This window comes from Aplysia californica, unplaced genomic scaffold (genome assembly GCF_000002075.1).
Source record: "Aplysia californica isolate F4 #8 unplaced genomic scaffold, AplCal3.0 scaffold00106, whole genome shotgun sequence".
Classification (NCBI taxonomy): Eukaryota; Metazoa; Mollusca; class Gastropoda; order Aplysiida; family Aplysiidae; genus Aplysia; species Aplysia californica.
This window is the reverse complement of record NW_004797376.1, coordinates 526560-551488: the sequence shown is the minus strand read 5'-3', so window position 1 is coordinate 551488 and position 24929 is coordinate 526560. Positions and strand designations below refer to the sequence as shown.

The 24929-nt window shown below is 38.2% G+C and overlaps 1 protein-coding gene across 1 annotated transcript in view; it reads left to right on the top strand.

Annotated features, from left to right (window-relative positions):
• LOC101861432 (cadherin-23) overlaps positions 1 to 24929 on the top strand; it is a gene marked incomplete in the record, with an annotated part of 170597 nt that overhangs the window by 71902 nt on the left and 73766 nt on the right. Inside the window, 9 exon segments of the mRNA XM_013080930.1 lie at positions 2757 to 2921; positions 3708 to 3766; positions 4739 to 4979; positions 7762 to 8068; positions 12030 to 12304; positions 16732 to 16896; positions 21926 to 22064; positions 22411 to 22565; positions 23889 to 24038. Coding sequence (XP_012936384.1) covers positions 2757 to 2921; positions 3708 to 3766; positions 4739 to 4979; positions 7762 to 8068; positions 12030 to 12304; positions 16732 to 16896; positions 21926 to 22064; positions 22411 to 22565; positions 23889 to 24038 — 1656 coding nt within the window.

Below are 24929 nucleotides of genomic sequence, written 5' to 3'. Positions count from 1 at the left end.
CCATAAATGAAGATATTGGCCTAATATCTACTCAAGGAAGGGTAAAATTTGTAGATTTTCAACTGGTGCCATTTTCTTCAAGTTTAACATGATTTTATCATTTCATTATTATAGATTATTCTAACTCAACCTATAAATTTGACGTACATGTCCATCCAGCCGAATTTCAAGAAGTAACTCATTTTGTAAGCAAATCATAAAATATATATCGTTAACCGCGTGATTCAGCTGCCTAAGTGCCAAGGGACAAATTTTTCAGGAAAAGCAAAAAACTGTTTTATTTCGTTATGCTCGTACTTATGAATCTGAAATTCAGATATATAATATAATATGTAGCAGGACGATGGTCAGTAACCAACTTTTAAAAATAAAAGCCTTCTTTCATAAGTTACTGGACATAGGCATTTTATAACTTCCAAAATCTGCCTCATTCAACCGTCTTAGTGACAGTATGATGGCGTCTAGGCATTTGAATCACGTTAATCAACGCTACTCGACGACCGCCAATGGTCGTTTGCTCGTTTGAGTAATCAACAAACGCAGATCATAATAGTTTTTAAGAGTAATTATAAAGTAAAGAGTAATTATTTCAGTTATTTGGTTGGGTCTTCTGGGGGAGGACTGTTTTTGGCCTCATGGAGTTGGTAAAAAAGACCACTCATCTTAACGTTCAATTTGTACTGGATGTTTTTTGTTGTGACAATCGGGTTGTTTATTGTTTCCGCCTGGTCTGAATGGTCCAGATCTCGAGCATCAAAAGGGGAGGGGGGGGGGGGGGTGTTGTCTTGCTTTCTTAAAAACATTCAAGATTATCCATGAGCACATAGACCATACCATTTTTCAGGGACCTTTCGATTTTCACTGCTTGTGCCGTCCACTTCCATTTGCATTTTGTTCTTTTTCAATGTATTTGTGTTCAACAGTTTTGTTCTATCTAGTGCAAATGTCGCTTATTGCATTTGGCAAGATAGCGTTGTGGTCCGATAGCCTAAGTACAGCCATGACTGTACTGTGTATAATGAATGTGGCGTATTTATTGTCTGTAGGCTCCTTCAGGAAGTTACTGACACATTGGCAATCAAAGGTCCTTCTCTTTCGAGCCAAACGGGACATTTGGCATCTTTGGTTACCAAATCTTAAAAAATGAAGACAGCTAATTTGGCCCTGTTATTATATAGTGTAGCAGATGCATTCAACACCGTACTAACAAATCCACTTCCAAGTCTTTGCGGGCTAGACATAATCTGGTCCCCTTCACTGGGTTTTACAAGCTTCTTGTTAGATTCTTTCTCCTACCCTGCATACATCACATTGATCCTTCCGACATACATACAACAACAGGTTGTTCTTTTGTAATATCTCTCTAACATCATCTGGGACAATGTGTGACTCTTATCGTTTTCTTTGGTACTCTCTATAAAGGCCTCTGAGGCTTTTAAAGTGTTAAACAATTTCGTCAAGTTTGTTAAAGAATTACTTATCGCAAAATTGCTTGTCCTCTTCTGCTTCTTTTTAATTTGATAATTGTGGAGCTCCCGTCTCCAAGTCATGTAAACTGTCTTTGCAAAAGTCATGAATGACCACTGTGTAAGGGCAGTTGTATAAAAAAACGCATTGTTTTGGCATGGAGGTAGAAGGTATGAGATTTGTTTCAAATTGAAGTGTGGAGCTGGAGAGTTGAGTTGAAGGTTTGTTGAAGAGAGAATTTGCAGGGCGAATTTGTTTATGAGCAGCTTTTTTTTTAAAGTGACAAATTAAGTATGATCAACCCACCCTGATTAACTAATCAATGATTCAAGAATGGTACATGACAGATACAACAAGGGGCGCATACTTAAAGTAAATTAAGAAACGTGAAAAGTCGTGATAAAAATATGTTCCAACAGTTGTGCCGAATGTGAAATAAGGGCCCCTTAGCTGTCAAAATTCGACTTTTTACAAAATTCATTCGTAAGTAGCTTTTGCTACAATTTACCGACTTGGTCGAGTCAATATAAACGTATTTTTTTATGCCATCTTGCCCATTCTCAACTACACTACCAATCCTAGTGATAGATTACGCAAACTACCTTGACAAAATCTTCTGGCTATCGATAGATTTCGAACGGAGTCGAAGTTAGCAAAGGCAGCACTTTGTTTTGATGTTACCCTCCAGTCTGTTTTGACAACGGCCACAGTCGTACGTGAGTCACGCCGTCTAAACGACCGGTGAACACCTCAACAAGCCACTCAATCTGTGTGATTCAACCGCCCATTTGCCACCATGCTGCAAAAGTGGCACTTGAGCAGTTGAATCACATGGAAATTGGGGACTGGTGTGATATAGGGGATTGATTTATTTAAGGATTGAAAAACTTTGCAGTAATCTTTCAAGCTCAGGATTTTAACATAAGGTGTCTCAAAGGTTGTACTACGTAAAGGGATCAAAAAGTGATTTTCGAAAATGTTGTCATTTAGGGGGTTGAATCACGCGGCTAGCGATATGCCCTTCTTTGTTTGTGTACATGGTGGTAGGGTTGATAGGATGTATGTGTGTGTGTTGCTGTGTTATGTCATTCTCTGTGTCTGCATTTTTTAAATTGTGGGTTTGTGTGTGTGGCTATGTTTATGGGTTGGAGGGGGAAAAATATGTTTAGGAACTCGGTATGTGTTTTTATGCTTTTAGAGAAAAGAGTATCAGCTAACCTGCTGATGCTCAAACATATGAATACAATCTTAATGGCTCTGTCAAGCCTTTGCGCTGTTTCCTTGTCCAGATTGTTGCTGTTGAAACCAAGACAAATGAGAAGCAAAACAGTACTACTTCTGTGACTGTGAAAATTATCAATGAAAATGACAACATGCCCAAGTTCAGTGATGGACCGTTTGACGCACACATTCAAGAGCCTGGACTGACAGCACATTGCTATATCACTCTAAATGTAAGTAATTCTCATTTATCATCACATATATGTTTTTTTTAATAGTTAGGAGCGCCATAAAACATTTATCAAACTAGTTTCTCAGAAAATATGATCTGTTTGAGCTCTTGCCTAACGTATACTTATAGCTATATTAACGCAATCTTTGTATTCTTTATTAAACTTGTTGGACTCCACAGTAGTCAAAAGTTAACTGTGGACTTTACAGCAAGAGTGAGAAGTGTTATGTTGGCCATAGACCTCACAGCTACATGGCAGATGTCCACTGGGGTAAACATGTAGGCTTTCTGGCATGTCCATAGAAAAAGTACTTAATTTATGGGTGTTGTGTCAGGTTGCCAAGCTGTCATATATATCGACTAAACAAGTTGGAGGTATGCATGTGTTAACATGTAAACATCTTCTGTAAGAAATGTTTAGAATAAACATTTGAAGTGGCTATCAAAGTTATAGACTTTACCTTGATGATTTCAATGTGTGGGAAGCATTATATTGGACACAGGTTTCTGCATTGTTTTTTTTTGTTTGTGTCTTTTGTTACAGTAGTATGTCTCAGTCCTGCCCTTTTTTAGAAAAGTACACCTTTCAACTAACTGGTTTAGCTGAGGTGTGACTTGTTGAAGTTATTTTTATCTTTTAGATGACTGTCTATTTGAATAAAACACCAGGTTGAATGCCTATGTCCCAAATCAACTGTAGATTTGACAGTATCAATACCATTGTGTTTGTCTGCATTTAACTAGAATCCAGCAGTGAGTGATGCTGCTTTTTTTACTTTCTCCTCAGGCCACAGATAAAGATCTTGGTGACAACATCACATTCTCCTTGAAAGATGACTCAAACAAGTGAGAAAAAACATTCAAATCCCATGTTTTTGAGAAGAGTGAAACAGTATTCCAGTGTTTAAAATATTCACACTCTTTAGATACCCAATGTCAGATTAGCATGTTGATCATAAATTTTTAAAAGTTGGCTGGTGGACATTGTGGCTCAGAAATTTGGACAGTCTGAAGCATCTTTTGTGAGTGCAGTGTTCATAGCATAAAGTAGAACTGGGATGTTTTCTATTTGTTTCAAGCACTGGTGAATTCTTTTATATGCTTGAGTCTCCTAAAAGTTCTGAGCTTTGGACAATACAATGGTCTTTACATGATGAAAAGAACTGCAGTGGGATTTTGTTTACGTCTCTTTCTTGACTAGTTTAATCGTTTTTAAAGAGTATGCTGAGAAGTAACAAGTTCCTTAATTTTCAAACATGTTTAAAAAATGTGGACAGAACTTCAAGTCTTGGTCAGTTCTCTTCTTGCTCATTACATTCATGTCTGTTGTTTTTGTTGTTGTTATGGATCAAACAACAGCTGTACTTTCGTTCTTCTGTCCAATGCCAGTGGTAAGTGCAGCTTTGTGTCAGTCGTTGTAATGTTCCATAGAGTGTGTTGTCAATGTTAGGTCATAGATTCAGAAGTGTAAATCTGATGTCATTCAAGGCTGTGCTGTGGAACACATTCATGTCTGAGGCACAAAGTACACAGCAACACTATTTCTGCAGGTTGTATGTTGTAATGCTTTCAGTCTGGTAAAATACATCACTGAAGGCTACATTTTCTTTCCTTTTGTGTGTTTTTTAAGATTACATCTGGCTTAGAGGAGTCTGAGCACATGACAGTTTTGGTTGTGGTTTGAAAGGGCGTGTTCACCTGCAACAGGACTAACTAAAATGCCAATGTTCAAACGCGTTTCTGTCAGATTACGGTAAAGAATGAGCTGATCAAGATTGTGAGGGCTGATGGATAGTTCTTTTTCTTTCTTATTCACAGGTTCCAGATTGACCCAGTGTCAGGCTGTGTTTCTCTGAAAAGCTCGGACCTAGATCGTGAGACCACCAGCACTTACTCAATAACCGTCATGGCAGAAGACGATGGTGGCTTCAAGGATACAAGTCAACTCACAGTTCATGTGCTTGATGCGAATGATGAGCCTCCTGTCTTTACCTCCTCCCTTTACAATGCCAGCATTGATGAAGGAAGTACAACTTTCATTCCGGCTTTGAAAGTACAAGTGAGTTCTCTACATTCGCACGTGACGATGGAGGGAATCAGTGGGTGGTTGGCGGGTGCTCTGGTGTGGTTTGCTGCTTCTTCTTTCCTATCAGACATCTATCATCCTTATCTCCCCTTCTCCTTTTTTATGTTTGTTACTCTCTTGTAACACCTCTAATCTTCTGGTGCGTGGGTGGTTGGCGGGTGCTTTGGTGTGGTTTGCTCCTTCTTTCCTCTTAAACATCTATCGTCCTTATCTCTACTCCTTTTTTACGTTTGTTGTTACTCTCTCGTAACACCTCTAATCTTCGGCACTTATATGACCTTATTGTGTTGTAAGTGCCGTAAAACTCTTTACTAAACTAAAAAACTAATCTTCTGGTGCTCATATGACCTTATGCAGTTGCGAGTGCCGTAAAACTTCTACTAAAAACTAAGGAGGGAATCAATAATTACCTTTGTTCTGAAGAGTCCTGTAATGTGTATTTTGATAGGCATGCTTTTTAAGAATGAACAGTGCTTCCTATCTTACATATTTTTATGTACATACTTTCTGACAGTTCTGTACTTGCTCCACCATCATTATCAACTCCATTGTTCCCCCTCCCCCCCCCCCCTCCTCCAGGGCAGTGCTACTGACTGAAGTGTCTTTAAGCAATTCCCAAAGGGGGGGGGGGGATATTAACATGTTCAAATGCAGAGTAGAATTGTAAATGGGCTGATTTATCGATGTCATGCTCATACTCTGCTGAAACAACATAAGGGGAACTGCTGCTTTTTCTTTACTCATCCTTACTATCTTCATTTTTTCCTCTACTTTTTTGTATGTGTGTCACTCTCTTGTGAACTGCTGTTTCCGGGGTGCCTTGATAGTAGAAGCAGACTTTGTGCTATTGAGGCAAGAGAGGTGAGCAGAGTAAGCCTGTTTGGACTCTGTTGACATCCACATCTTATCACTCATATGACCTTATACAGTTGCGAGCGTGTAAAACCTTACTAAAACTTACTAAAACTATCAACTCCTTCTGTAAAAGAGTGCGATAGCTTAGGGTTACCGAAATTGCGTAGCAAAGGATCCGTACTCACTTTCAAATTGTCTTGTATAAGTTCTGTGTATTTACAGTCATTCTCTTGGCAATAAGTTAATGTGATAAAAACCTGCCAGATTTTGCTTTTCCTGCTATTCGTCATTATCACGCTATGCATTCATTGCAGGGTGGTCGGCAATAAATTTCTACCTGCAGATTGGTCAACATCTGGCTAGCCACTATAACAATCTTTTAGTTTCAATTTCCTCCTTTCTTTCATTCACTCTCTCTATCTTCGGATTGTTGCTGCGGCTGGAAAATCTGTGTGTTGATCAAGTAAATTGACTTGTGATTTTAGAGAAAAAAAATCAGTATCAGAGGGGAACTTTTTGCAATGTATTTGTCTAGATCTAGAGATGGCTAAAACAGCACCTGGACATGGATGGCTGGTGGCTCTATGAATAAATCATTGATGGTCATCTAGAGAAAGTTTATCAGTGGGATGGTTCTACGAGAGTGTGATAAGAGCGTGTTGAAATTTATGATAAAACTACTCAAATCAAGAATAATGTGAAGTGCTGTTCTGAGGTTGTGACATTCGACATTCCAACGTGAATATAGAGGAAAATTAAGGTATACACTGGGTAAAGGATAACTGTATTATCAATAAGGTACATGTCTGTTCACTATTCCCAGGTTTGCCTTCTGTCAGTGGTGCGATGACGAATTAATTGAATTATAGGAGCAATGGCAGGGGAACCTGCTTTGTTTTTAAACATTGCCAGTAAAGGAAAGATATGTAGGTGAAGAAATCTAACCGATACAGAATCGTGGTGAAAAAATAGGTCGAAATACAGTACCTGGACCCTGCTGGCCACCAGACCCTCTACAGAATTTTCCTTACTTTTCACCTTCTGTTGGAAGCACATAATAAAATATTTTCAACCTTCATGAGTCTGTGGTTTTTTCCTGATACGGAAATACCTGGTTAATGACAATGCCATTGGAGATGTGCTTTGAACTTGCAGTTACCCCCCGGGGCAGTGCCACTGACTGTAGCGTCTTTAGGCCATTCCTAAATGGGGGACATTTCTCGTTCAAGCATAGTAGAATTGTAAATGGGCTGACTCATATCACGCTCATAACTGTGCCTGATTTACAACAGGGAACTGCTGCTTTTTTTTTCCTGATCCTTACTATTGTCATTTTCTTCTACTTCTTTTGTATGTTTGTCACTCTCTTGTGACCTGCTATTTCCGGGGTGCCTTGATAGTCAAAGCAGACCTTGTGCTGTTGAAGCTAGAGAGGTGAGCAGTCTAAGTCTGATTCCCTGTAAAGACTTCTCTGTTGACACTCACCCCTTGGCGCTCATATGGCCTTATGCAGTTGCGAGCGCCGTAAAACCCTCTACTTAAAAAAAAAAAAAAAAAAAGAACTTGCAGTGGGTATATTGATCAATGAATCCCTCTGAATTTTCACTGAAACTGTAGTTTAGATGTGTAATAAGGTAAGTATGCATTGCTCAAACCCAGGGCACCACACATGTTTGTGCTGAGGAATAAATAGGTCTTTTGAAATCCATGGCACCTTCATGTTTCAATGAAATGTTCTAAATGCCTGTTTCTTTAAAACAGTTATTTTTTTACTTTCTTTATTTTACCAAAGTATACCAGAAGTTGAGGATGTTATAAGATGGTAGTTTGACCTTCAACTTGTGATAATACAAGTATCTGAACTAATGTGCTGTTTATTTGTATGTTTTATTCAATACAGGCTACAGATGATGATGAGCCTGGCAGCCCCAACAGTGAGGTGACCTATGAGTTGCTAAATGCTAGACCAAGCCAGTTGTTTAGAAACTTCTCGATAGGTGGCAGAGATGGTGAAATTTGTTTACTGGCTCCACTGGATTTTGAAGAATTTGACTCTGTCACTTTAGTCATCAGAGCTTCTGACAATGGCACCCACAAACTGGAAACAAACGCAAGCGTCATTATTACTGTGAAAGATATAAATGACGAAGTTCCCAAATTTCTGCAAAGTGTGTATGTTTCCAGTGTTGCTGAAAACAGTACGAAAGGTTAGCTTTGCTTTTTCATTGTCTTTTTTACTGTCTTACTTAGAAATTCCTTATCATGATTGAGATGTATTGAACTGTTTAGAGTATTTTTTTTTTTAATCTCCAGTTTGACTAGAAGTGAATTTTAAGAGGGGGTGGGGTCAGCTGAGGGCTATCTGGCTGTGGACCAAATTTCACATTTCACCCATATAACAAGCATAGTGTGGATTCTTCAAATACACAGTAAAATTTTCGGAAAAACTTTCTTTGCCATGGGGATGGCAGCCATATTGGATTTTGTTGGTGTGTCTTACAAAGGTAATATATCTCACTTATATTCAATGGAAATAGGTTCTTATTTTGCATACCTGTTAAGAAGCAATAGCTTTACAAAATTTGTAGTTGAATTTTCCTAAACAAATTAAAAACTTTTAAATGAATTTTTTTCTTGATGTAGTATTCAAGGCAGCAAAAAGTCAGTTATGAGTTTACAATCCAGGGACCACCAATAAAAATCTATTCCATATACTATAAATTCAACAGAAAATTTGAGGTATTGAAAAAAGTATTTAGAAAAACAGACAATAAAATAAAATAAAAAGGGACTTCCGGTGGATATGGTAGAGACTAAAATACTCCTTCACAATGAAATAGTTGTCAATGGGCTGAGGAAGCCAAAAATGCCCATATCTCAAAATTGGTAATTTTATCCCAAATCAGAACTTTCAGCTGCTGTCCTCCCCCTTCACTGTTGAGGTGTTTGACCAATGATGAAATATTATATGAAGCAGGGGTCTCACTCTACCCATGAATTCCTGGATTCAATCAACCTCTTTGATCTGAGCATTTTTTATTTATTTCTCCCTGTTTCGTTTTTATATTCGATTTTATGCTAGAGTGTAATACGGCATCATTAAGTCTTTATCTCTAATTGGGGTAAACCTACTACGTCGGGGCCCTTTTTTGGTACAAACTCTAAAAATGGCAAAAACATCACCAAATGGATCATTAAATCAAAACAAGTGAACCTATTTTGATAGTTCTTCATCTAATGAAGGAGCTCCTGGTAAAAGAGACTGTTTTCGGGATTTTGCTGAAAAGTAATTTGATGTCCAAGTTGTCGTAAAGTAATGTGCCTGAGCCACTGCCAGCGGCTCACGGGCTCAGCAGGAGCTGGGAGCAGCTTGCCAGCGATGAAGAGTTAATGACGTATACTGAGTTGGTGAGGCATGAAACATTTTCAGTCAGAATCTGAAGACTTGTTGCTTGTAATAGCACATGGCTTAAAGAAACCAGAAAAGTTAATGTTACCACTTTATGTTATACAGTGGTGTCCAAAAGAAACTTGAAAATGTATTAACCAAATCATCATGCTAAGGCCTTGCACTACCCTCTCATCATCATCATCATCATTGCCTTTCTCACCCAGCGCCAGGGTATAGGCCACGAACAAACACTTTCCACCATTCTCTGTCCTGGGCTAGCCTCTTGATGTTATTCCATGTCTTCCCACTTTTCTGTACATCAATTTCTGTGATTCTTCTCCAGGTTCCACACGGTCTTCCCCTTGATCTATTACCCTGTGGATTCCAATCCTACACTTTCTTACTACCCACTCATGCAACATATCAGTTTAATGCTAGATGAATTCTGTACCCTCTGACTCATTAATTTTTCATCTACCATAATAGTCGACAATAGGTATGGTCCCTCAAAATTAACCGTATAAAATTATGCTTGTCAGAATTGTGTGGAATAAAAAAAACCCGTAAAAGTTTGTTGGTGTTTGTATTGGAGTATTTAATTGGTTGAATGCACATGTATTGCATGTCAAATGAATGCTGCAATGAACAAGGTTTTATTACAAAATTTTCCTACAAATTGGAAAACAAAGCAGTCACAAATGCTACGCAAAACATCGACTTAACATTACATGTGCTCATTTGTATTTTGTTGAGGAGAAATTGGTTTTGTGCAGAGTATTAACACTTTGGGCATGGTTTATGTTAGAGTTTTAACAACTTGCAAACTTGGTAGTAGAGACAACTTCTGTAATGGTCAGTGTAGAGTTCACAGTTCGATATGATCCCGCCTGGAGCAAAACTTGTAGGCCCTACACACCCAACATGTGATGTATATTTAGATGGGGAGATCAGATGCGAGTGAGATGTTGGGGAAAACAGACGCATTGGTGAGTTCAGATGGACTTAACGTAATATGTGTTCTATAGTATTTCATTTACTATTCATTGGTTTTGTATAGAGCACCAACTCTTTTTGAGCATGGACAGTCTTAATTAGATTTGGGACATAATTGGTCACTGAGGAACATAGACCACAAAACTGCCATGGTTTAGGGTGATCTGGCTAGAATGAACAGAACTCCACTTGTGAGAATCAACGAATTGCTTAGTTTAGATGACTACATCGCACAAGTGATGGAACTCGCATCATGTCCTTATTTTTGTCATGGTGTCGTTCTAGTATGCAGGACAAAGCACCTTCTCACAGGGCCAACGCCTTTAAACAATTTTTGGAAAAGCAATTCATACTAACGATGGAGTGGTCATCTATAAATAGCCCTGACATGAGCCCCACAAATATGTGTAGCCCCATGGAACAGCAGCTGAAGAAACAAGACTCTGTTCCCAGTTCAGACATTTTGTTTGTAACTGTCTGTGACATTTGGAATGACATAATGGATACTTGTGTTCAAACTTTAACACAACCCATGCCCAAAGGGTTCATGCTCTACACAAAACCAATTTCTCCTAAACAAAATACAAATGTGCACAGGTAATGTTAAGCCCATTTTTTGTGTGGTATTTGTGACTGCTCTCTTTTCCAATCTGTTGAAAACTAACGTAAAAAGTATTGTTTATTGCAGACAAAAAAAAGTTCTCCATTAATTTGAAATGCAGTTCATGTCCATTCTATCAATGTTAATGGACCTCAGTAAATGCACAAACACGCTTTTAAGTTTCTTTGAATTCTCAGAATTTTGCTAAGTCTGATTTTTTATGGTTAGTTTTGAGTGACCATATCTCGGGTGTCTCTCATAGTGGATGAACTATTAATGTTCCAGATGATGAAAAATTTATTTAGCTTTAAATTGGTATGTTGCATTAGTGGGTAGCGCAAGGTTCCAACACAATGATTGGGTGAATACATTATCAGGGTTCTTTTGAACACTGCAGTATAATATAAAGTGACAAACATGACATAGGCCTAATTGTCACGACATGGTGGAATCGGATGCTTGTAAATTTTTTGGCATATTGAGTCATTGGTTTATTAAAATTTGTCTTACTTTCAATTAAAAAATAACCCATCTATCTTGAATAGAAATCAAAATATTTGCAATTGATGGAGGTAGGGATTGCCTGGTTTCAGATGTAAAGTTTATAAGAAAATAGCCGCCAAAGTTTGGTGACTTCCAATGCTTTGGAGTCTGTGGAAACTACAAATTAAAATTGTTTTGTGCCTTTAGTTAATGTTTTTCATTAAAATCCACACAAAACTATGTTTTTAAATGGACGTAAAGGGTGTTAAACCAAAAACCCAAAATTCGATAAGAATTGCCTATGTGCATAGCAGGAAAAATGACGGTTTCTTTGATTTCATTATTCTGACGAGTGCCTGATTTCACATCATTACCTCACATATATTCAGAGCCATTTGTAGTGCTGACATTTACTTTCACAGTATTATATTGTTTAAATCATCCTAACAGAGTAATACAAATGTCTCTTTTTGCAGTGAATGCAATATTTTCTGTATTATGTCTGATTTGCTGGAAGAAGCCTTTAGCTTAGATTTCTTGTTACAGGTGTTTGGAAGAGTTTACTGCAATGTGAGAACAATTATAAACTATATGAATACATTATACTGTAAGGTAGATGAGACATTCCTCAATGACATAACGAGCAAGTATATAATATACAGAAATGACTAAACTCCTTTTTCTGTGCACTCGACAACAGGAACTTTTGTGGCCAATGTCACAGCAACAGATGCTGACGCTAGTGAGCCAAACAATGTGATCAGCTACACCATTGACACACTCAGCAAAACAAAGTTTAGCATCAATGAATCCACTGGAGAGATTTCCATCAAAGCAGCTCTGGATCGTGAACAGAAAGACTCTTATACAATCACTGTGACAGCCAGAGACTATGGACAGCCCATGCAGACCTCAACAGCATCAGTCAATGTCAGTGTCACAGATGTGAATGATTCTCCTCCAAGGTTTAAAAATGTAAGTAGCCTCCTCAGCTGTTGCCATGAACTTTTTCGACTGCCTGTTCACATTTGGCACGGCTGTTAGGAAGCAGTACTTTAGTTTGCAGGCAACCAGAACGCTGCACCTTGTAATCTGACCCTGGTCGCGAGGTCATGAACTTTTGGCCAGGGGAATTCCCCGTGTCCCGCTGACAGCATGGTTCAGTTCAGTTTTAGGACAATTAAACTTGCAAAATACTCCAATCGATGACTTTGTCGTCATTTCATTTTGCCCGTTTGGAACGAGAGAGAACGTTTGCACTCTCTGAGAAAGATGCAAAATTGTATAAAATAACGATAAATATATATAGCGTTCCAAAAATGGCTCATATTTTACCATTGCCCTTGGGGGGTGTAGATTTTTTAATTAAAATTCCAGTCAAACAAAACTTAAACTGTTCTTCAAATTCACATAAAATACACCAGAAATGGTCAAATATCAAAACTCACTGTGTAGTCTTTGTGGGAAGTCCACGTTTTTGGAGTAGTGAAGAGTTGATTGCAGTGTCACCTCTTTTTCTTTTTCGGAGGCACGTTGGATAATAGGTCTGGATTTGACATGAAGGTGCTGAGATTGCATGACAACTTTCAACTGCTGTTCAATATTGTGTATCCCAGCTCCTCTTCTCTCTAGCTTTGCCACAGAAGCATGGATACGTTCACCACCCTGTTCCCCATGTAAAGCCAAACCAAACTCATATGTTTGTATCCACGGGATGCTGTGGTTTTCTAGAATGTGGTGTTTGGGAAGTACCTTTTCACTAAAGCATCTCCTGTATAATGAAATGTAAGTTTTGATGTATATGTCAATGTTGTATGGTAGTCTGTCTTTTGACACTGGTTGGCCGTGTGAGATGTGGATGTGAACGTCCCTAAATGCGTTGTTTAATTGATTGAATTTGTCTTTTTTTTTTTTCGTAAGTGTTTTACGGCGTTTGCTACTGCATAAGGTCATATGAGCGCGGGGGACACATCAAACTATTTTAATTGGTAGGAAATTTTGAATTTTGCCTGGGTGGCGGCCGAGGCCTACTCTTATCGATTTTAGACCACCAAGGGATCTTTAACGTGCGCAACTTGCACACGGGCCTTTCAAGATTTTTCGCCCTTGTCCGAGAAGGCTAGGTGTAGATCTTTCCTACCAGAAGATCAGGGGTGTGGCTGAAAGCCAGCAGTAAGAAGGTGCCAAGGAGTAGCAGTAGAAAGGCTGCAGAAAGAGTCAGGAGCCCAGAAGAGGGGCAAAGGAGATGAGGGGGTGAATTTTTCTCTGAGAGTGTAAATGGTGTCAATTATGTTTTGGTTGTGGGTGTTTTCTACTGTTTCTTTTACAATAAATGCAGTGAGGTCTTTATAAACGTGACTCATGATGTATTTGTGGCAGTGATTGCCAATGAAAGAGCGGCTGTGATATGCCTGCGGTGTGATGTTGTGTGAGTCTCGTATAGTGTCTAAATGAGAACAGATAGGGCCAGTCCTAGGTCTAAGGGGTTCATGCTCTAACTCAGACAACTTGTATTCTTTCTCTGTTGGTTAAATGTCTAATCCTTCCCACATTCCATTTGTCTTATTTTGTCCGCGCAAGCTTTGCAGATGGTTTTTTAATATACTGTTTGGGAGTCCATAGTAATGCTAACACCAAAGGCAAAGAGAATGTCCGATGCAAGTTTAGAACACTGCAGGGGTCACTTTTTCTGTGCCTTCTGCTTGACTGACAGTGTTTTCCACCACAAGTTCTGCAAAGTTCGAGCAGCTTTTGAAAATGCGAATCCTCTGTATGGTTCTCCATTTCTTATATGGGCTAAAATATTCCAAAAAATCGATAAGAGAAATGTTGGAAAACATATCGTGCGTGATATTTAAGAAGACAAATGAAAGATCACGTCCGAGTGAGTCCGAGGGAGGGGGTACCGTTTTTTTTTTAAAAAATCATTAAAAGTCATACATTCACTCCCACAAATAACACTTGCTCACACAGTTCAAGTATTGCTGCTTCAAGTGAAGCACAGAAATCTGAGTGCAAATCTGAGTTTGGGTTTTGAGATAATAAACTCCAAAATGGAATATCATTTAAAATGCAACATTAGATTAAGAAAACACTTGTACGGCAAAATGCGTAAATGCTATAACAGCAGTGATATTTCCGGAGCGAAAGTAGGATGGTCTTGTTAGTCTTAAGATGATCTTTAAAATAAGATGTTAAACAGGCTTCTAGGTTTATCAGATTGGGAGAAATAACAAGGGAAAGGGATGCAAAAATTACCAGAACCGAGTTACGCAGGCACAGCGGCTGGCATCGCTATCGTCACGGTTGTTAAACGCGGGAGTGGCCGACTGACACCGATTTATTACCTTCACGCGGGAGGTCAGACCGGGGCTTGGTCACCGACTAAAGTACACGGTTAATGAGCCCTGAAGCGACTGTGTCGGTTTGGAAGTTCGCATTTTTGCCTATTTTTAAAACGATATAACTTGTTCCCCATCCCACACAGCAAACCATTACGCGGATGTACTAAAAGCTCAATGTCTTGAGATTTATTCTGCGTTAGAATGGTTAATTTCTGTGCATTAGTTTTTGTTCTAGACAAGTGTTTGTAGAGTACCCAATTTTAGTTACAAACTTATGAATAAATGATTGTTAATTTAAAAAAGGGACAACAGATCTCTCCAAAATCTGTTTTAAACTGACTACGAATATCATGTCTTTTACCTTGAGAAATCTTAAATCTTCGCGAGCAGTAATAGTCAAGTTATAAGAGAAGAAAGATGCACATATGTATTTTTTAACTAAAGACGATCAGCGTTAGCTCTTATTTTACTATTAAACAAGAGAAAGTTACTCTGCTTTTGTTCATGAATCATGTTGTGTCTGTGGCAATCTGCATACACCTAAAAAGATATAATATAAGTGATTAAAAAAACCCACAAAACCGTGTAAATACATCGGTAGAGATAAACTTCTTGTATGGAATAAAAATAATGACAGCTAACACATTCATTCTTAGTTTTTGTGTCGGAAATATGTGCGGACACAATTATGAATGTAAAGAAATCGGTCACATTGTCAGTTATTGCAAATGGTCATAGAAACGAAAAATAAAGCTGGAAAGTATGGTGCTGATTCAGTGTCCCTGGAAAGCTAGAAATTATTCTTATAACCCAATTACAAGAAGTCATCCCTATTATTCAGTCAACTTACAAAACCTAGACTTAGCGTTTTAAGAAAAGTAAGGAATTTCTAGAGTGTAACACTAGATACTGTTCGTGTATTGCATTGAAGATGTAATCTGGCACTAAAATCGATTTGTACTTTTCATAGAGAAACTTCATGGTAACTTTTATAAACTTTCGTGAAAATATGCGAATATTCACGCTTATATTAGACACAATAAGTTGTATTTGGAGGAATTACTTCATAGCGAATTGTGTGCCAGATGGATAAAGTTTCAGAATTACAGCTTTCTATTACATGCGCAGATACCATCTTTTCTGAGTATCTGCACCAATGCTATGTCGTTCATGTTCCAAAAGTTCAACAGATTTTGTCGAGGCCTTTTTTTTATATTGATTTTTATTCATTCAGGCTAGTCCATAAAAATTTACAATTTAGCATTGCCGACTCCAGCGCGTCTAACGAAATAACCAGACAAGTTACAACGTCTGTTCTTTTTTGAGTCTCAAGAGCAGAAATGCATGCTTTCGGTGCACTAAATGAGAATTGCCATAAATACAAGGATACACCTAAAATTGTAAGTTGAAAAGTACCAAAAATTAAGTCGGCCCAGACAGAGCGGCGACAGGGAGCTGACCCTCGTGACCCCGACGTGATAAGGCGGCCGGCGGGGAACCCCCCGCTGCAACTAAAATTCCACTGCCGGTTCGCCGTGTTGCAGAGATAATATATCTTGTGCACTGCTCTCTGATATATATATACAACGGGTAATTAATGTCTACTAATTTTGTCATCAGATTGTGATGCAAAACCTACACCATATGCTCTATTCACACTTTTCTGATATGTATCCCCTTATACTAAATTGTTATCTAACATGATGTAATCACACCCAGCTCTTTTTTTAATATGTGTCTCGAATGAAAGGGATGGGGGAAAAGGAGAAAGTCTCAAGGGTGGGTAGGAGCAGTAAGATATGACAAGCTGAAACATGGTCTGGGTGATCTGTCTGGTTTCATGATGAGCCAAAAACATGACCAGTAATTAGCTGAGAAACATGCCTGTGGCCATGGTAGTTTGAAGGTGCTTTGGGAATAAAGCACACGGTGATCGTTTCATGCAGAGGCTATGTCTAAGGGAGCAGCTGGGGTTTATTAGTTGATCAGTATATTTCAAACTCACGTGAAAATTATTACCAGTAACATACCCATGCTTGTACTATTTCTCTTCTGCAGGATAAGAGAAAGATCTCGATTCCAGAAAATACTGCCAATCTCACCATACAACAGTTCACAGTTTCAGACCCGGACAAGGACCACCAGTTACAATGTAACATTGCTTGGGAAGAAAGTTCTTATGTTGACGGAATGGGACAATTTTTTCAAGGACAAAACTTTAGTGTAAGCCATGATCTTAGTCTTAGTGTTCACTGTACACCCCCCCCCCTCCTTTTTTTTCGGATCCTGGAGGTTTCTTTGGGATTGAACAAATATACCCACTGGTCTCTGACTCTGTAATGGTTGAAGAAACAGGTCACATTATATTCTCAGATTTCTTAGCTGGCTTTGACTCTGCCTTCTTTCCTCCCTTTTCTTGTTTTTCTGGACTGCTAATGCAAACAGTAGATGAGGGATTCTGTAGTATAATGATCTGTTAGTGTTTAGCAGGGCTTTAAACCCATGTTTTTACGAAAAACTCTTTAAAATGTCTAATATACCTGCTTAAATTTTTGTGTGTGAAATATATGTCTTTTTGCCGATACTCAAACACATTGGTCATGTAAAAGGAGATGATTGTTTAATGCAACTAAATATTGTTACCTTTCTTTGTTATTTGTTAGCACAAAAAAGTCTGCTTTTCTACTTTTTTTTCAGCATAGCATAGCTTCTGTCTTAATCTGTTTTCAAGCAATGAAACAACGTTCACGTAGGTCTTTCTCTCTCCTCAAGTTTCTGTCTCTCATGAAACTGCAAACAGGTAACTCTCTCATGTTTCTTTCTCCCTTTTTTCTTCTTTAGTTTTGGTTGCAAATGTGAACTGATTGTCAGACATATCGTCGGTCGCCTGATGAAATCGTGAATTCCACACGAAGCAAATTTTACAGGAGAGGGAAAAAACTGATTTTCTCTGTCATTTGGGGTTCAAGACATAAACTAAATGGATAAATCTAGTCCAGTACCTTTAAGAAATGATACTAAAGTACAGTTTTTACTGTTGATGGTCATTTTTTCAAAAAAAATTTGGATTAACGGTTTTCATTTTCGAATCTCGCCTGATGCGGGCATTCCACACCTGTGTGGAATTCATGATTTCATCAGTAGGCTTTATGAAAAGCCGTGTTGTATTCACGGCTACTAAGCAGTGTGTTTTCTCTTGTTAGAAGCCCTGGTACATTTAAAATACATGAAAACATGCAATACTGTTATTTTTAAAAATATTTTTAAAGCCCAATTTAAAAACAGAGTATAAAATTAAAGTTTATGGTATGAAATTTATAAAATCATACTACTTTATTCGCTCTGTTTCTCTTTCTTTCTTTCTTTCTTTCTTTCTTTCTCTAAATTAATGTGTGTGTGTGTGTGTGTGTGTGTGTGTGTGTGTGTGTGTGTGTATGACTTTTTTCCGTGGGGTGTTTAGGATGGGGGTGGAAGGGGTTGGGAATTTGATTTGCATCAACCTTCTATACCCCGTGAATGACATCTCTCACTATCTTCCTCTTTTTGTCTATCAAATCCTGAAATTTATTCTATGAGATTTTTAAAGGAGATTGATAAAGTGGTGGGGAACTGTTTGTTAATTTTTTCTTGTTTCTGGACTTTAGAAGACCCTCCCACTCATTGTCAGTTTGTAAATAATTTCTCCTTATGTATATATATCAGAGGCTCCATAATGCTTTAACAGTTGTTTTTTTAACCCGGTTTTACCGTAATCTGTGGACTGCGATTTTGGCAAAATCATGACAAAAATGTGATCCACAAATGTCGCACTGTAGGGTCTTGCCTCAATATAATTATTATTGCAGTTCTGAAAATGGCAACATATTCTAGTGGGCTGTATGTATGTGTGTGTTTTATTTTAAGCCGCCGCTCAATGACGCTGCGTGTACCACCGACTTCCTTATGAGTGTGGCTTCTGATAAGATTTTGGGTTCAATTTTGGTGTTTGCCTAAGTGGAAAAAGCTCTCATGGCATTAGAAAGAGCTTAAATTATGTGCTGATACACACACCTACTCACCTGTGACTGTAAATATTATTATAATCTTCCATGCATGTGTGCACGTTGAAAGAAAGTCCATCAAACAATGCGTGGATTCATTCGCAGTCAAACCACCTTTGCCTTGTGTCACAAGTGACAGATGGCATCATGCGAGGTCACATTGAAGATTTTTTGTTGTTCTTGCTTAACTCTTTATCTGCTTGGAGTTGCATGTTGTCCTAACCTTTTGTTGTAGTGCCGGTAATCAGAGTTTCATGCGGAGTTGTAACCAAAAATTGTAGAGCATATACTGTTCAGATAAATGGGTGCTGTTTTTTAGTTTCTTGGTCTTTTCTTATCAAATTTGCAGTGGCTATTCCAATATGGTAGAAGAATGTCATTTTATGGAATTTGTAAAATCTTAAATAGTTTTGTACTTAGCAGAGATTGAAATTGATATTTGAAATTGTTTTTTGGGTGAAGAAAAAATGATGGACGTGTTTATCATTGCGTAACATAAAAAGATATATAAATTTCCCGACAAAATGCACATTTTATAAAAGTTCATTCATTTCCGGACATTTTGGTGTATGCTAAAACTATATTTCAGCGTATTTGATCTAAATATAGCTTTTTTGTGAAACACCCTTGATCAGAATTTTATCAAGGGGAAAAACCCCAACAAAATCTGTTCAAAACCATAAGCAGACAAAGAGTTAAGAAACAACAGCTAGTGGAATTGATAGAAAATGTCAAAAGTACACCCCGGAGATTCATGCCAATGATCACAAGGTTTTCTTGGCAAAGAGTGAAGGTTTTTATCCATGTCGTACAACTTCCCCCAATGTGTCCCTTTTGTGACTATGCATATGAGACTGTGGATCATCACCTGTTCCACTGCACAGCCCTAAATGGCATCAGAGCTACCCTTCTCCCTCCGAGACCATACATTGACAACACACTCTATGGAACATTACAGCAACTGCAGCAAACCTGCACTTATCCCTACATGGCAATGGACAGAAGGGCGAGAGCCCAGCTGTTGCTTGATCAATGACAACAACAACACCCATGTCGTACCCTCTCTTTGTCCTTTTTGGCCTAGCTGATGTTGTTAGACTCAAAACTCACGTACTATTCATATCGATCTTTTTTGGCTTATATATCGACATTTTCTTTTCATCTAGCACATATTTGAGTATTCTGACAGATTGTCCCTGATCTGTGCAGGCTGTTTCGCCAAACCGATAAAGCTCCGACAGATTACAAAATCAAGGATCAAGAAAAAGTTTTCCACAGCTTTGCTGGCAATAATTGGAGGGGACCTTTGGAAACATGTCCACAGATTATGTGAACAGAAACTCTTTGGTTTGCTGGCCTCTTATGGGTTATTTGGTGATGCAGCTGGCTGGGACTCTTCTAATGCACTCTTTGCAAAGTGCTGGAGGATCCAGGTTGTCATCAACAAGTGCCCTAGAAAGTTACTCGGGATCAGATGGATAGACAGTCACCAACAAGGAAGTAATTTAAGGAGAACAATACAGAAGAAAGGAGTGGAGATGGATTGGATTAAGCATATCATCAGGAAATCAAGCAGCTCCGTAATAAAGAAAGTGTTACCTTGGAATCCACAGGTTAAAAGATCAAGGGGAAGGCCATATGGAACCTGTAGAAAAGTTGCAGAGAATTATGAAGACAAAAAATGGATAGACATTTGAAAGATATGAAGAAGCTAGCCCAGGGAGGGAACATTGGAAAGTATTTGTTCGTAGAGGGTGAGACAGGTGATGATGCAACTGGCATGGGCTCTTCTAGAGCATTTTACAATGGGTATGTTCGGTTATAGATATCAGCATACTCCTGCAAACTTTGATCTTCTGGCCATTCCTCCTCAAGTCCAAACAATGACAAAGACAGTTGTTCTGCCTTTGTCTTTCAATAGTGAGTAGTCATTTGATTTTGTTCAGCAATTATATCTGTTTCAGTTCATTACTTTGAAGTAGTCTTATCTCTTGAATTGTATTGCTTATTGCAGGCCGCTCTCTCTCGGAGGTTTAAAAAAGAAAGAACTTTTGTTCTGTTCACTGAGGTCTGGTTCTACTATTTCCATGCTGGATGTTCTGTAGCTTTCTTTGATCTTGTCCAAAGTGGTTCACGTTGCTTGGCTTCGCAAAATTCCTTTTTACGTTAGGTAATTCTGATGTCAAATCAGCGAGCCTTCAATGTCAAACAAGTTGGGGTTGTGATATAGCAAATACATTTGTACTTCTAATCTGTACTATAATAGATAGCATTTGTATAGCGCTTATCCTCGCTCAACAGCAGGCTCTATGCGCTTTACACTATATTATTACCCCAGCAGACCATAGAACACTCCGAAACATTCTCAGCTTCCGAGGAAGCATACAGTGCAAGCTGCGGATTTCACGCGCTCAAACACTATCAATCTGACAAGATCTTTCACTGTCTATAGCCGGGTACCCATTTCCACCTGGGTGAAGTGAGGAAAATTTGTGCAAAGTGCCTTTCCTAAGTACACAACGTCGGGCCTCTGACAGGATTCGAACTCCCGACCTTACGGTTGCGAGTCCGAGAGCCTAACCACTAGGCCAGCGACGCCACTATACTACGTTATCTTTTTGCAAACGAACAAGATCAAAATTGTGTAAACTACTACTAAAAGGGCACTCGCATCACACATTCAAATTTAAAAGTAATTGTGAAACAATACCAGTCCTGCATCTATGAAACAAACATTTTACTCATGTGACAGAGACTTTTCATGCAAAACGCATGCTATCGACGTCATTTAAATCATAATCTACAGCCTATGTAAACCATGAATACTGACCGACCATTGTGTTTGCCAAACGCAGTCGCCCATATTTCAATGCTCTAAAGAGGCGTTCACGGCGCCAACGGTCAGCCCCGCGAGTCATAAACTGACTGATGAGATCGTGAATTCCACACAGGTGTGGGATTCATGGTTTCATCAGGCGACTTTTGGGGCAAGGTGTTTATTCACGATTTTCTTATTACGTCAGATTACACGTTTGAGTTGAGATAATTGAACAATAGTTCTACAGGGACATGTATCTCACTTAGCACTATCATAATATGCAAAAAAACGATTTTAGAAAATTTGTGGAATTCACGGTTTTATCAAGCGACCGAGGATATGTGGTACCTGTAAATCACGTGCACAGTTTAAGTTATATGTTTGTTTTTTTCAGAATATTGTCACCATCGATAAGAACAGCTGTGAAGTTAAAGCAGTTAAGGAACTGGATAGAGAAAAGCTTCAACAGTTCACTCTCAGTGTTGTAGTCACTGACCTTAAAGGCGATCCATCTACACAACAGAATGCTACTGGTATGGCATGGTTTATTGTTTTTGGAAGAATGGCAAGTTGTTTTTTTAAGTCCTTGAGGGCTTGAATCATAATTTGCACAATTTTGAAATGTTTTAAATTCTCTATGGGAGTAGCTTTCAGCACACATTTTAATATTTTGCAACATTGTAGATGTTGGTGTTGTTACACGGAGTTCACATGAATAAAACCATGTGTTTACCAGCAGCAGTAAGCAATTTGTCGTCTTGTCAGAAATTTGCATAAGCCCTAAATTTTGCATTTTTCCCCATTTACATTTGCCTTTCCCTCTCAGATTTTTACAATTTTTGCAGATTTTAAAAATCTATTGCTTCTTGTTTCTTTCAGCTTCGTTGGAGGTCTCTGTTTTAGACAAGAATGATAACCCACCTAAATTTGAAGGTGGTGACAGATTTGTGGCACAGATTCCTGAAAATAGACCTAAGGGTACAGAGGTTGTGTTTGTCAATGGTACCCGACTGGTTGTCAAAGATATTGATGAAGTAAGTTGTTTTTTCTGTTCATTTCTACTTCTAGGGGCTTGAATTGGACAGATTAGTTTGGTATGATTTTTTTTTTAATGGCTTCGATTACCTTTAAAAGTTTTGTTTTATCGCTCGATCTTTAAAAAGCATATAATATCCAAATATGAGTGTGAAGTCAGAGTTAAGCAGGGACCACAAGAAAGAAGGGTTTTTTGGTTTTTGCTTTAATTTTATAAGTCATTGTTTCTGACACTTGACTCTTTAACCAACAGGACCCTTGCTCGTGAGCTTCACTAGTATGGAATATTCTTCCTTAATACTTCGCTACCTTAGAATTACAATGTTTTATCTGACGTTTTTGGACGTTTTGAGTTACTATATATAAGACCATGAGGTCAGAAACCAAATGTTCTTTTTACTCTATCAAAATTGTAAGATTGTTCAGAGTCATTATCAAGATGTTCAAAGAACTGCATTCGAAAAAGCTTGACATTTTGTGAAACTCAAACATGTTTACATCAATTTCTCAAAACTAGGTACTGAGCAGATAGCAATAGACCTTTGTAATTCTGAGGTAGCGACGTAGCTGTGGAGGGAATCAGTGAATCAATTGCATTTGAGGCTTGTTATTCACTTGCGCCAATGTAAATATCAAACTTCTTTCGACCACGGGCATAACTTATTACATCACTATACATCTTAGTTTATGGCTTGTCAGCTCTTTTCTTTACACCGTATCACGGTTTGTTGCATCACATATCGCTACATCACATATCGCTACATCACATATCGCTACATCACATATCGCTACATCACATCGCACTATGTCCCAATAGGTTACTTCTCTCTTTTTTATATCAAATTACCCTGCATCTATTTTAGGATACTCGAAATCTTACTACGCTACATGCCATTTTATCACTTATCTCTGTCACCTCCCTGTTACAGCATCACATCTCACTATTGCTAACCATTACATCCCATCTTATTTTTATCACACTATGTATCTTCTCTTTCGCATCAAACTTCATTGTTGTCCTTTCCATGAGACTTGCTCTTTTTTACTCCCACCATGGCAAACTCTTTGGGTTGTTGTTTTTTTACCATCAATATAAATAATGATATTTGGCATCTATATAGAGGTCAACACAGATTAAAGTATACAGGCTCCGAGCACTTTACAAAAACAAGTGGCATGTATGTTGTATTCTGACTTAAAATCTAGATGTATCTCTTCAAACTACATCTCAAGACATTACATCTCACTTTATTGTCTGACATCTCATTGCCCTTTTGCTTTTCATTATAACTATTGGGTTTGATATGTGGTTTTTTTCACAGAAAGAAAACAGCCTCTATGAGATAGTTCTGAGCAATGGTTCAGGCTTTGCGATATCCCCTAAAGAGGGTAACGGTGTTACGCCTTGTAGAATCATTGTTGAGGACCCTACCAGGCTTGACTTTGAAAAGAATGAAAGCATCACGTTTGAAGTGAGTTGCAGTGCCTAAACTTCTGTAAAACTGACATAAGAATTTACATGTTATCTTCATCAGTCTGCTCAGACATATTTTTTAAAATGAATGTACTTTATGTTTAATCAAGTTGTATTCTGTGTTTGTGCTCTAACTTGAAATTTGGAGTGCCTGTAAAAATATTCCATCACTGAGTTTGAAACTTTCATCTAGTCCACAGATCTGCATTTTGTTTGTCTTTGATAGCTTTTTCTTTGAAGCTTTCCTTCCCATTTACTATTTATCAACTCGTCTGCCCCTCACTGTCTATATTTATCAGTCTATACATCACCTTTTTTCCTATCCATTTAGTTGATCTGTTGTTAAAATAAATTTTCTATCTTTAATTTCTTTATGTCTGCTTTTTGTTGTCAAAATCATGTCTCTGTACTTGTCTATCTATCAATGCAATCTGCGCATGTATCTCTGTCCTCTTTTCTATCTTTACCGTCCCGTATGTGTTGTCCTTTTTTATTTCACTATTTTGCTTTTATTTTGAGAATGCAAAAACTTATAAATAAAAACAGAGCATTCAAAATTAGCTGTAAATGCAGCAGATATAATATGCTCCTTTGCTTCTTTATGGGTTTTTTTACTGTTTGAGATGTCGTCTTTAAAATTGATATTCAATATATGGCAATTTTTAAATGGAACCCATAAGCCTGACCTCAGTACAAGGAGATTAAAAGTAATGGAGGATGCTCTGTGGGCGGCATGGCACGCCTGATAGGAGCCCTCTCTCGCGGCAGAACTGTGGTCTACCTGCGCTGCGCGAATCCCTGACTCACGCACTGAAATCTAGATAAGAAAGAAGGTTTTATTCCGAGGTCCTTGAGATTAGGCAAGTCAATTAGTAAAAATGCCTTGCAT